The sequence below is a fragment of the Bufo bufo genome, chromosome 6 (genome assembly GCF_905171765.1).
Source record: "Bufo bufo chromosome 6, aBufBuf1.1, whole genome shotgun sequence".
NCBI classification, from domain to species: domain Eukaryota; kingdom Metazoa; phylum Chordata; class Amphibia; order Anura; family Bufonidae; genus Bufo; species Bufo bufo.
Genome location: NC_053394.1, coordinates 344,141,733 through 344,155,172, shown reverse-complemented (window position 1 = coordinate 344,155,172; position 13,440 = coordinate 344,141,733). Strand labels below are relative to the sequence as shown.

The 13,440-nt window shown below is 42.9% G+C and overlaps 1 protein-coding gene across 2 annotated transcripts in view; it reads left to right on the top strand.

The window, feature by feature from the left end:
* KIAA1755 (KIAA1755 ortholog) overlaps positions 1-13,440 on the top strand; it is an 87,156-nt gene that overhangs the window by 50,882 nt on the left and 22,834 nt on the right. For both annotated transcript variants that reach the window (XM_040436075.1, XM_040436076.1), the window contains exons 10-15: positions 5,955-6,093; positions 6,707-6,829; positions 7,006-7,197; positions 7,305-8,290; positions 10,933-11,182; positions 11,678-11,767. In XM_040436075.1, coding sequence (XP_040292009.1) covers positions 5,955-6,093; positions 6,707-6,829; positions 7,006-7,197; positions 7,305-8,290; positions 10,933-11,182; positions 11,678-11,767 — 1,780 coding nt within the window. The remainder of the gene's footprint in view (positions 1-5,954; positions 6,094-6,706; positions 6,830-7,005; positions 7,198-7,304; positions 8,291-10,932; positions 11,183-11,677; positions 11,768-13,440) is intronic.

Sequence of the window (13,440 nt, the reverse complement as noted above, 5' to 3'; positions counted from 1 at the left end):
CCATGCGCCAATCCTGTGGGACATTCCCTGTCAGTATAGAGTCCGCAAATATCAGAAATAAGGGTCTGGCTATGACATTACTTAATTCCCTTAGGATACGGGGGTGTATGCCATCCGGTCCTGGCGATTTGTCTATTTTGATCTTTTTAAGTCGCTGATGTACTTCTTCCTGGGTCAGACAGGACACTTTTAATGGGGAATTTATTTCAACATTCAGCATTTCATCTGACAGTTTATTTTCCTCAGTGAATACACTGGAGAAAGAAATATTTAACAGCTTTGCTTTCTCCTCGTCGCTCTCTGCAACTCCCCCCTCATTACTCTTTAAAGGGCCGACACCTTCAGATTTATACTTAATCTTGTTTAATAAGATTCCGTCCATAGCAACCACTCCTCACAAGACTTCTTTCTGACTATCTTCGCAAGATGGCCACGATGCCCTTACCCTGAGGCTGAGACCTCCCTCCCTAACTACCCAGAATTCATTTGGCTCATCTTGGGAACGCGCAGCCTCATCCCAACCAATCGGCTTTCTGCAAACTTAAACACGCCCTCTTCCTCCTGAGTAATATGAGGAATATTCTAATTGCAAAGTTTTATCGCGAATAAAGGGACTATCCCGGTCCGACGGGAGCACACACGCAGCGTTCGGGAATGCCCACTACTACGTCCTCCGTCTTCTGTATATAGAAGATAGGAGATGGAGGACACCTAGCAACGCTGTAAGCTGACATAGATTTGAACTGTCATTTATGCCAGAAACCGATTGTAAATCTGTGGGGCCGCTGAAGGGCACACCTTTGCACCGCACACTTTTCTCAACACTTTACAAAGTTGCCAATTGAAGTGAAAGGCTGCAAATTATGGAGCAAATAGCGACATAAAACATCTGATAAATGTTCCTGCTTTATAAAAAGTTAAAACATAAGCAGATTACTTAGAAGGTGTATGGCAAAAAAACATTTTTCCTAAGTTCTTCTGTCCCACAACAAACTCCAGAGTTGTGATTTGGTCATAAATCAGCTTAGAAGATCGTTCAGGAGAGGAGAGAGAGGGACTGGAGGACAAGCCATCAGACAGCCAGTCTGACAGATTTAACATGTACTGTTGCCTGACGTGTATTGTTAAAGATGGAAGTTGCAGACGCCAAATGAAAAACTTTTTATAAAAAACATATTACAACATTTTAGATCAAAATAATATATCGACATACATAAAACAAAAAATGGTTACAAAGGTGACCATAGTTATTAGACTCCAACTTGCTCTACCTAGGAAGCTACAACTCTTTTGGCTAGGTAATATTACCAAAAAACCAAAGACACACATGTATTACGATACCATATTTTATTGAATGACATCATTTAGAAGACGACATATAAATGAATAAATATATAAATAAGTATGTAGCAGCAATGCGGTGAGCGCTGCGAAAAAGCAGCTCCTCAGCAGGTACACAAGGTTAAGAATCCCCCCTAGGAGTAACCTACCATATATGACTATTATCATAATACACAAAAAGGCATAAGGGACTCCTCTAAAAAAGGAAGGAAGTACACTCCAACAAATAATACAGAAAAGTTACATAAACCCAATAGGTTAGAGATAAAACAAAGGAGAGAACAAAACGAGAGGCACTCACCGATAGTAGACAGGTAACTTTATTCCATGGCAGGAGGGGGGTGCATGAAGTGCAGACACAGCAGAGAGTAAGCGACAGCCGTTTCGCGCGTATGTGCACTTCTTCTGGCTTTCCACCATTGACGGGGTCTCGGCACCTTCTAATGTGCACAGGAAGCCGCGTCATCGCAGTAATTGCTTAATTACTAAATAATCAACACCTGGCCTTTCAGCAAGGAGGGCAGGGATTATGGTCGATAGCGGGACCCCTTCAATAATGTAAAGTGCATGTGTGAAATACTTAAACCAATAAAAACAAATCCAAATACGAAAATACAATGTACAAAAAATAATCTGTTACAGAAATACGCTCATATCTATTTTTTCATTTAAACCTAAAGGACCCAATGCATCTGTACGTAGGATCCATGTAGTTTCTCTTCTCAGAAGCTCCCTTTCTCTATCACCACCCCTCTCAGTGCGGTTAACTATTTCAAGACCAGCAAAGGTTAAACCACAAATTTGCTGCGGCAGGTAATGAGTGGAAAAACCCTGTGTTCTATCCCTGCAACAGAGATCACTTGTAATTGGGAATTGAAGCTGCAGAAGGAGCAGCTTCTGCAGCTCCTGTTCCCTTTTGGTCTCTGTTCAGACAGCCATGTGAGGCGTTTTTTTCTGAAGTGGCTAGTTACCACTTGATCGCGTATAGTATGGCATCTTCTAAATGCTATCACTGGTTTCATATCTTTCAATTGTTTTAGGGAATCATCCCTCACTAGGATACTCCAATTCTTCCTTATGACCTGTTTTATCTTGTCGGCCATAGGGCTAAATTTAAAGGAAAAAGCGAAGGGTGGGGGCCCTTTTAATGAGGATTTTCCCTCCCTTAGTTCTGTCTGATGTACTTCTGACGCTTTTTTCATCGCTTGGTTTAGCAAGTCTGGGGGATACCCTCTATGTCTCAGCCTATCGCGCAAATCTTGCGCCTGTTTTTCATAACTCATTGAGGTGGTGTTTATATGCGCAAGTCTTCTAAATTGGCCATATGGCACTGATTGTTTTACTGTGCTTGGGTGATAGCTTGAGAAATGGAGGAGGGAGTTGGCGGCGGTCGGCTTACGAAAACCTTCCGTCACCAACTCCCCCTCCACTACCGATACCACCACATCCATAAACTCGATTTTATTGCCCCCAAACTGGTAAGTAAACTGCATATTCATGTCGTTCTTTGTATTTAAGTGTTCCACAAACTCTTTGAAATGTGCCTCGTCGCTGGACCATATGATAAAAACATCATCCACGAACCTGTAATAGGCATGCATATATTTCAAGAATGGGTTGGAGTTCGAGTACACAAAACGATCTTTGAACCGGGCCAGGTACAGATTGGCAAATGTACATGCCACTGGGGTCCCCATCGCGGTACCGACCCTTTGTTTATACCAGGAATCCCCAAACATTAAGGCATTGTTGGTGAGAATTAGTTTCAGGCCTTCCGTGATAAACATCTTGAAGTCCTCACTTCTATCCATTTTCTGTAGGACTTCCATCACTGCCTCAATGCCCTTATCCTGAGGGATCCGGGTATAGACTCTCCACATCGAGGGACACTAGTCGAAACTCCTCCCGCCACTGAATATCAGTCAGTGACCGGAGGAGGTCCGACGTGTCCCTCAAATGCGAGGGTATCATCTTTACAATAGGTCTCAAGAGCCAGTCTATGTACCTGGACACCGGTTCGGTCACTGACCCAGTCCTGGAGAAAATGGGTCTCCCGGGGGGCTGGGTCAGTGACTTATGTATTTTTGGCAAAAAATACCAGGTGGGGCGTCTCAGAGAAGTCGGGAGCAGTTTCTCTGCCTGTTTGCGTGACACTACATTTTTCTCTACATATGTATGTAGAAACCTACGCAGGGTGTTTTGGATTTTCCAAGTGGGATCTGTAGGCAGTTTCTCATACACCTGTCTATCATCCAATTGTCTGAAGTTACAGCACGGAAAACCACATGCATATGTACCAACCTAAATGCAACCAAATAGCAGCAAATACCTGATGAATTATGAATAAGGAGATTAAGCCTGGACCTGCAAGGTCTTTTGGGTAGGTGCTTCTTGTGAAAAATGGGGCTGTTGGCAGGTACTGTATGCAATATAGGAACAACAATCTAAATGTAATAAACCCTTCTAATTAAAATCACTTCATACGCACTGAATACAGTAAGCCTCTGTCTCAAATACCACAAAACACTAAAATTCAATATAAAATTCTCCATACAGAGGTTTATGATTGTTTCTAAGCCTGGCAGACGTTCAGTATTCATGAGCCATTGAAATGGAGAATCCATAAAATTCTATATTATGTACTTAAAAGGGACAATAAAACAAGACAAGGAGTCCTTGGATCTAAAGAAAGGACAATTAAGGCACATCAATCCAGATCACAGCATTCACATTAAAGGTCAGTGTATCAGTTTATGTAGAGAAAGATGAGGCCTGCAGATGCATGCAGAGGTCCTCTGGAAGTCCATAAATAGAGCTGAAGGAAGCCAACATGAAATTCTGCAATATAGTACTATTAAAATGCGATTTCCAGATCCCTGTGCCCATGGATGAGATGTAAGGAAGCGTACCTCCTACACACAGCCGCAGGCTCTCCTTTACTATGGAGCCGTGGCACTCTACGTACTGCCATACAATGCTTCCTTAAAGGGAACCTGTCATGTGGATATTTGATTATAATCTAACTAATTATATACAATCATTAACTACTAAAAAGTACCTTAGATGTATTCACTTACTGGTGTGACAGATGGTTACCTCATAATATACACACAAAGATGCCGCATGCTAATGAGCTGATTTGAGTCCAGCGTGATGTCATTGAGTCCAGCGTATATTTAATTCATAGCTATAGCCACTCCCCTGCCCACCTGCTGCTGATTCATATGGAAAATAACTGTCATTCAGCAGCAGGTAGGCGGGAAGAGTCAGAAGCTCATAAATATTCAGGACTCATCATTATCAGCTGGAGCTTTTCAATACAAGATGTTGGCAGATTGACTGGGCCAATTAAAGAAAGTGACCCAGCATTTTGCTAAGAGAATCAGTCACTTATTTATGTTGCCCTTAGTTAAGACACCATAAAACTGGTGACAGGTTCCCTTTAAACCACAATATATTGTATTTTTGTGACAGAACATGCTTTGGATTAGGTATAAAGCTGGAGGCAAATAACGGTATGGTACAGTCACACAGACCTCTATGGGTGCCATATTATGGCTCTGTATAGCATAGCCAAGTGGATGAGCCCTAATTGTAAATCTCTGTGGAATATACAAATGAAAGTTATTATTCTTAGTATTATTATGCCATTTTCTGACAAAACAACTAAAAAGGCTTTCCAAGATTTTAATACTGATGACCCATTCTCTGGATAGGTCATCAGTATCTGATCAGAGGGGTCTGACACCCAGGACCCCTGCTAATCAGCTGTTTGAGAAAGCATCGGGGGTCCTGTGAGTAGCGCGGCCTTCTCCGTGCCTAACAAGAACAGCGGCATATATTGTATAGCACCAGTGCTTGGTATCGCTCTCAACACCTTCTATGGGGCTGAGCTGCGCCTAGCTACGTGACTGATGTGTCATCACTTGGCCTAAGTAAAGCTGAGAGAAGGCCACAGTGCTGCTGCGAGTGCCGCTGTCTTCTCAAACAGCTAATCAGCGGGAGTCCTGGGTGTCGGACCCTCACCAATCAGTATTGAAATCTCAGAAAACCCCAAGAAGTTACTAAGGCTACTTTCACACTAGCGTTTTTGCTGGATCTGGCAGGGATCAGCAAAAACGCTTTAGACAACTAACATCCGTGAACGGATCCGGTTGTATTATCTTTAACATAAACATAGCCAAGACGGATCCATCATTAGCTCCATTGAAAGTCAATGGGAGACAGATCAGTTTTCTATTGTGTCAGAGTTAAACGGATCCGTCCTCATTGACTTGCATTGTGGGTCATGACGGATCCGTCTTGCTCCACATCCTATAACGAAAGGTAAACCGCAGCGTGCTGAGGTTTGTTCTCTGGTATGAGAACGCAACCAAAGGGAACGGAATGCATTTTGGAACACTCCGTTCTGCTCAGTTACATTTTGTCCCTATTGACAATGAATGGGGACAAAACGGAAGCATTTTTTTCCGGTATTAAGACACTATGACGGATCTCAATATCAGAAAATACATACGCTAGTGTGAAAGTAGCTTAAAGCAGACATGTCCGGAGAGGTGACAGCTCCTCTTTATAAGAGTCATCAGTGAAAATCTTAATTGTTAATCTTTAAGGAGTGCCGTGGAGTCAGCGGTACAGATGTACAACCACTTGGAGGAACGAGTGCACGCTCTTGTTACTAAGTCCAATCGCAGACTGGAACTTTTGGAGTCCATGTTGAAGATCCAGGAGTTGGAAAAACAGTTTAGCCAGGTAAAGACAGGAAAGTGAATGAGATAAATGTTATAATGAATAGAACATGAAAGTGTCAGGACCGGCCCTGCAATATCTGGATAAAAATAACATTAGAATCTTGTATGAAGACCATCAGTATAATAGATTATAGAATTAACTTCGCATCACAGTAAGGCTAGGGCTACACAGTCATGTGACTTCTTGTCGCAGAAAAGTCGCACAACATTTTTTATAATGATAGTCAATGGTCTCACACTGCGACATGCAACATGCTGTGACTGCGACACGACAGTCGCAAAAAATCCATCCAAGTTGGATTTTCGAGCGACTGTCACTTCACAGTTCCAGCATGTCATAGTGTGACACCATTGACTTTCATTGCAAAAAATGCTGTGCAACATGAATGTCGAGTGACACATGTTGCAATGTAGTTGTCGCGCGACACATGTCGCCCTAGCCTTAAAGGTCTGGTCGAAGACTAGTTAAACTTGTTGTGTCTTGTATTGCTGCACAGCTCCATTAAAATGAATAATTCTGAGCTGCGGTACCACACACAACTTGTGGACAGGCATAGCAGTGTTTCTGGAAACAATCATGGACAACTTCTTTAACTTCACGCTTACTTCCAAAGCTGAGCCTATGGATGGATGGAGATGGAGAAAATCAGCTACATGAGATGGACACTATGGAATGGTCTTTGGAAACTTTAGAGAAGTATCACAAAAGGTTTAAGGAATTCTTCCTCCAAGCAACAGTGAGTATTCCTTATCAATAGGAAAAAAGCTGATTAATCTCAAAACCTATTATAAAGCTTCTACATATTATCAATGGATCTTTGATCCCAGAATTGATGTAGTTTGGTTTGAGCTACAAAGGCTTGGATGCCCTTTTGGATCTATGTACCCATGTTTTTATCGTTAACCTTTACAGGTGCATTATAACCATGGGTTGGTTCTTCTGGATGATGCAAATAAGTTCAGTGGGTCCATGTTTCCAGAAATGGATTTTTTTAAGGTTACGAGAGGAGCCTTCCAGACCAAACTGAGTAGTTTCTACATGAATGTTGAAAGGCAAAAAGAAGAACTGGAGAAGCTTCTGAATCTGTACAGATTTTGTGACAAGGTAGACCATCACGTTTTTTTTTTTTGGCTTATTTTGGCCATTAGATAAGTATAACAGGAAAAAGTAATATGTCCTAGTTTTAATTTTTGGCTGATCTCTTCTACTAGATTACACAGCTCACCATGAGCTACAGCCGCTATGTGGGACAATTGAAAATGGCTGAACAAAAGCTTTGCCAGCCAGAGACCCAGCAGTGCCTGGAGACCTACCTACAGAAATTAACTGAGGAGTTGTCAGATGTCAAATTTCAAGAGATGAAAGAAGAATCCTACAAACTAAGCAGCTGTAGAGGACTGGCCGTTTGGAATGAGACTTGGCTCAAATGTCAGGAAGCTAAGCAACTTATAGAAGAAACTGTAGAGAAGTGTAAAGACGAGCAAAATGCAGCCTGGCACAAGGATACCACATTGTCCTCTAGTGTCAGTAAAGGAGAAGACACAGCGGTAAATTTTTCTAATGAAATCACGCAAGGAAGCCGAAAGGAGGACCATGAATTTAGGCCGCGGGGCAGTATGAGATCTGCAGAATCAACCATTATTAACTGCTGTAGTTTTGGTCTTAATGCTGGTTCCATGGGTCTATTTCTTAAAGCACCTAGAAGTCAAAGAAACACAAGAGCAACACGAGAAACTTTGATTTCGCAGGGATGTTCTACCAGTGAAGAAACCAAAAACAGCAATGGGTCAGATCCTGAAAGCACTGAGCTGATGGTGCAGAACTCCAACAATGAAGCGCTAGAGATTTTGCATACTCCTAGTCCAAAGCTTTCTAGGCCAACCCCAGTACAGCCATCCTCTGTGACAAATGCAGACCACTTCACATGGGTCTCCTATGGCAGGGCCAATAGTGATGACTCTAGTATTATGACTGAGAATGACAGTAGTAAAATGAAGCAGTCAGGCAGAAGATGCGTCCTTTCTAGGCATGCCAGCTTCTCAACAGGAGACTCAAATTCCCATTACTCCTCAGAAAGTTCTTCAACTATTTCTCCTTTGCAACCAATGGAACCACTTACCTCATACATGCCTTGGATGAGAAGAGCCATGACTGAATCATCTAGGGACAATGACTGGACGGCAAAATTTAACTTTGCGTAAGTGAACCTAGTGTGGTTTTTCAGTTACCTTTTATGTTAGATCAAGTACGTGCACCAATAGGTATATTAAACCAAGTTTTAACACTTGTCCCCAACTGAGTCATAAAGAATTTGGCAGACTTTAACATAAATATAGAAACAATTATTCTAGGAAATGATCAGTCTGAGGTTCATTGGCCTCTCGAGAGGCGAAGACCCATCAACTATCTATTGAGAACATATACACATCCACTTTTAATTGCTTCACAACTTTGTTGTTATCATTGTATATACAGAATATATGGTCAGTAAGGTCTAATAGTTTATGTGTAGCGACCCATAAGAAATAGACCCTAGTGACAAGGGATTAGATCTGAAGTTATCTTTAACCTTTTTTGTTAGACTTTTGGGGACACTTATTGTCTAATATCCTGGGTCCACCAGAGGAGCATCTTATGCTCTGGGGTGTACCCTTGTTAAAGAAAATAGGATATCTCATTGTAGTCACTATACAACCAGGGGTCAAGTCCTGGGGAAAAAAGTGTGGGAACTCACCCAAGATCCACTGCAACCCCCCCCAAAATATATATATATATTTCGCTGAAAATTCAGTGCAAAATTTATTGTAAAGTGCCAGTTTACACAAACAACTGCAAAATTAACATGAAATAAACATGGAGATCCCAGTGCCAGCTGCCTTGCTGGTGGACGATTGGCATATACTTCTGCTGTGGCCCACAGCATAAGTATATGCCAATCGTCCACCAGCAAGGCAGCTGGCACTGGGATCTCCATGTTATTGGTCAGTTAATATATCAGGGACCCCCTGGCATGGGGCCTGGGCATAGCTAAGTGCAAACTGGGTGATCCATAGGCAGGACCGGGTGGCTGCCCTCATCCACCAGCCCGTCCCTAATGCCAGTCAATACCCCCTTAGGAAATCTCTCATCAGATGTGAGAGCAGCAGCGATCGATCAGCCAGGATTAATGTGCACAGTGGGAGGCCTCGCTTAGGCAAGTGACAAACTGCCCCCCTCATTCTTAGGCAAGTGACAAACTCAGCTCTGCTACATCTACAAGGCTGTGGGTCCAGTGGAAGCTATCTGAGGCATCACAATCGCATAGAGGAACTGCAGTTTGGCATTACATTTGTTGTAGTTGCTCATTGTAGATGTAGCAGAGCTGGGTTTGTCACTTGCCTAAGATTGAGGAGGGGGGGGGGGGGGGGTTTGTCACTTGCCTAAGGCCAGGGTAAGGGGGGGCCTCCCACCCAGGCTGTGCACATTAATCCTGGCTGATCGATCTCTTCTGGCCTGCTGCTGTGCTGCCTGCAGTCACATCTGATGAGAGTACTGACTGAGATAAAAGAGGGGGTATTGACTGGTCTGGTCTGGGGCTGCTGGCCACCGGCGCTCCCACCAGGCGGGTTAGGGCCCCCGGACTCACTCAGGGACAGTCACAGACACTTAGACTGGTCTGGACCAGACCACCAGGACCCCGGTCCGGTCGGATGGTCCAGCCACGCTCACCTCAGCAGACAGTCAGGCAGGGGCGTACACAGAAATCATTGGGCCCCATAGCTTTTATGCCTTGCAGGATAGCAGGAAATCTGAGTGACATTACATGATGTAATAGCACCCAGCTTTTCTGCTCTCCTGCATGGCACATGTGGAAAGACATGAGAAAGCTGAGTAACACAACTTCCACCTCCCCTCATATCTTCTCATGCCTCTGCACTTGTGCCATGCAGGACACCAGGAAAGCTGAGTCACATTACATAATGTAGTGACACCCAGCTTCCCTCCTGTTCTGAATGGCCTATGTGCAGAGGAATAGCCTGGGAAAGCTGAGTGACCTTGCCCCCTTCCACACACATACACCTCTGCACTGTCCTCACCTACAAGTCGTCACTTACTTCATTACTGGTTGTGGCAATCCAGAGGAATCAGGTGGGGCGGAGCTAACAGACAGGAGGCGGAGCTAGGAGGCGGGGCTAGCAGATGGGAGACAGTTAGGAAGATAGACAGGGGCGGGGACTCTCCTCCACTGCAGGGCCCCCCCTTCCTCACGGGCCCCATAGCAGCTGCGTGGTCTGCCTATATGGTAGGTACCCCACTGCTTCAGGCAGTCGCAGGCTCAGGATAGGAGGAGGGGAGCTCTCAGCCAGGAGGGGGGGGAGTCAGTCAGTGAGTCTTCCGTCCTCAACTGAAGCCGCTCCCCTTCCCTCCTCACTTAGCCTGCCCTGCACAGTGCGAGTCACGCAGGGCCTCGCCTCCGCTCCGCCCCCTGTCAATCTGATTTCACCGCTTCCCCTCCTGGTCCTTTTGCCCTGAAAGGGAACGGCGTTCCTGCCATGAAAAAAGTGCAGGAACGCCGTTCCCACGCGTTCCCCCTCGACTCGACCCCTGTATACAACCAGCCCACTAGTTGCCTACAAGTCACTAACATGGTCCCTTAAGTGCCACCAGACAGGCTCAGTGCACATGACTTCAGTATGTACATACATGAGTCCTCAGGGATATATGGACTTGTTCTAGTATGACCATACTTATTAGTTAGTAACCATTCATAGTTTTGAGATCTGGAGGATCAGTGCAAATATTTGAAATGTTTTTCATGCCAATAAATATTCATCTTTTTTTTATTCAATTCCTGTCCAGTAAGCTCCATCGAATAATGGAAGAACTGCTTGCCACAGAGAAAGATTATGTATGTTCTCTGGGTTATGTGCTCTCCCACTATCTGAGTGAGATGGATCAGCCAGATCTCCCGCCTACCCTACGTGGGCAGCATGCCGCCATATTTGGAAACTTGGAAAAACTCTATGAGTTCCACAGCCATGTTTTCCTACAGGAACTTACAAGCTGCAGAAGGGACCCAAGTCATGTTGGGCGCTGTTTCCTGAAACATGTAAGCCTAACAGTTTTTAAGGATTGTTACTGTCACTAATATGTTCAAAGAGAACTTGGCCTGTCTGCTTCAGTACCGGTAACTATTTGTATTCACCATAAATGATCAATTGTAAAGTATTTTGTTCTTCAAATGCTGCTGTTCCACTGTTATTCTTGCTGGAAATGTGTGAATAAATCATAAGCTGAGTGTTGTCAATACCCTTGTATACACCAAACTCTGTCATATTTGCAACATATTGGATTTGCTTAAGTGCAATCAGCATAAGGCTTTATGCTCATGGCCATGTCCATATTTTGCTCAGCAAACAATGGATCTGCAAAATGTTTTTCTGTGTTTTTCTATGTTCTGTAAATTGTGGAACGACCATAAAAATGGAGATAACTCACATATATGGTAGCGGGCATGAAGCCTAATTCTAATATAGGGTGCGAAAAAACTATAAAATTCAAGTTACCGGTACTTATTCCATTACTAATTTGTTTCACGTTACAGAAAGAAAAGTTTGGACTTTATGCTTTTTACAGCAAGAACAAACCTCAGTCCGACCGATTACTACAAGAACATGGAGCAACATTTTTCAAGGTATGGTGGAGATAAATTCTGGATAAAATGTAGAAGCAGAAACATCAATTAATAGCTACTATATAACATAATATATTTTACATTACTTTACCTCCTGGGAGTAAGAGATAGAGAAAGTGTGGATTAAGAGTTGCTGTTCTTTGTACCTTCTCATTTCTTAGTTCATGGACTGTTTGGTGCTGAGCTGATGAAATCTGTTGCAGACTGGTTGATAGGTAAAAGTTTCCTGACAACCACATATAGAAGACCATGTGGCAGTTTATTCCTAGCAACAAGTCTGTCTCAATTTTAGAGCTCAAGAAGGATTGGCCCTGTTCAGTGAAAGCTATAGAAGCTTGGAAGCAGTCAATCCATGCCAATTCAGCACCATATGATTAATCATGTTTTTTTTTTGTTTTGTTTTTTAATCAATTTAGATTGAATTATTTTTTATAGTTTTTATGGGATATAGCTTTAATAACCTGATTCATGGATGGGGATCCACCAATCAGTAGAAAGAAGGGGCAACTAGATTGATGTTGCCTCTTCACTGCAGTATCTGACAAAATGGAGCTTTGGCTCTGTTCTCACTGCGCTAAAGCCTTCCATCGATGGTAAATGTTGGGATTCCCAGATGTATAGCTCACTAAGAAGGCGGTGACATACAGTGGTGCTTGAAAGTTTGGTCAGAATTTTCTATATTCTGTATTTGACCTAAAACGAAATCAGATTTTCAGACAAATCAAACAAATGAGTAAAAAATATTAGAGTTGATTTATTATTATTATTACTAATATTAGAGTTTCATTTATTTATTGAGGAAAATGATCCAATATCACATCTCTGTGAGTGGTTAAAGTATGTGAACCTTTAAGATTAGCAGATAGTTTGAAGGTGAAATGTTTCCAATCAATGGAATGAAAATCAGGTGTGAGAAGGTGGCCTGTTTTATTTACAGAACAAAGATCTGTCAAAGTCTGATCTTCACTACATGTTTGTGAGATTTCTGCGGACCTCAGAAGAACAGTTGTTGATACTTATCAGGCTGGAAAGAGTTACAAGTCCATCTTTAAAGAGATTGAACTCCACCAATCCACATTCAGACAGACTGTGTACAAATGGAGGAAATTCAAGATCAAGACCATTATTACCCTCCCAGGAGTGGGTGGCCAACAAAGATAACACCCAGAGCAAGGGGTGTAATATTATGAAATCACAAACGAACCCAAGGTAACCTCTAAGTAACTAAAGGCCTTTCTCACACTAGCTAATGTTAAAAGGGTTGTCGCAAGAAAAATGTTCTACATTTTTCAAACCAGCACCTGGATCATTTTTAATTGCATGTAATTAAAAATGTATTATAGCCACTGAGTAATTCACTGATATCTATCTGTATAGCGCCACCTGCTGTTTTCTCCTTTTCTGAATTCTCTGTCCAGCTCACTGAGGTTGACATACATGTTCAGAATGTGGGTCGTGCAGCAAGACAAAGACCATAAGCACACAGGTCCATCCTACCAAAGAATGGTTAAGAATAAAGTAAAAGTTTTGGAATGACCAAGTCAAAGTCCTGACCTTAATCCAATAGAAATGTGATGGAGGGACCTGAAGTGGGAAGTTCATGGGAGGAAAGGAAACCCACCACCATAGCAGAGTTGAAGCATTTTGTACAAGGGAATGGGCTAAAAATCCTC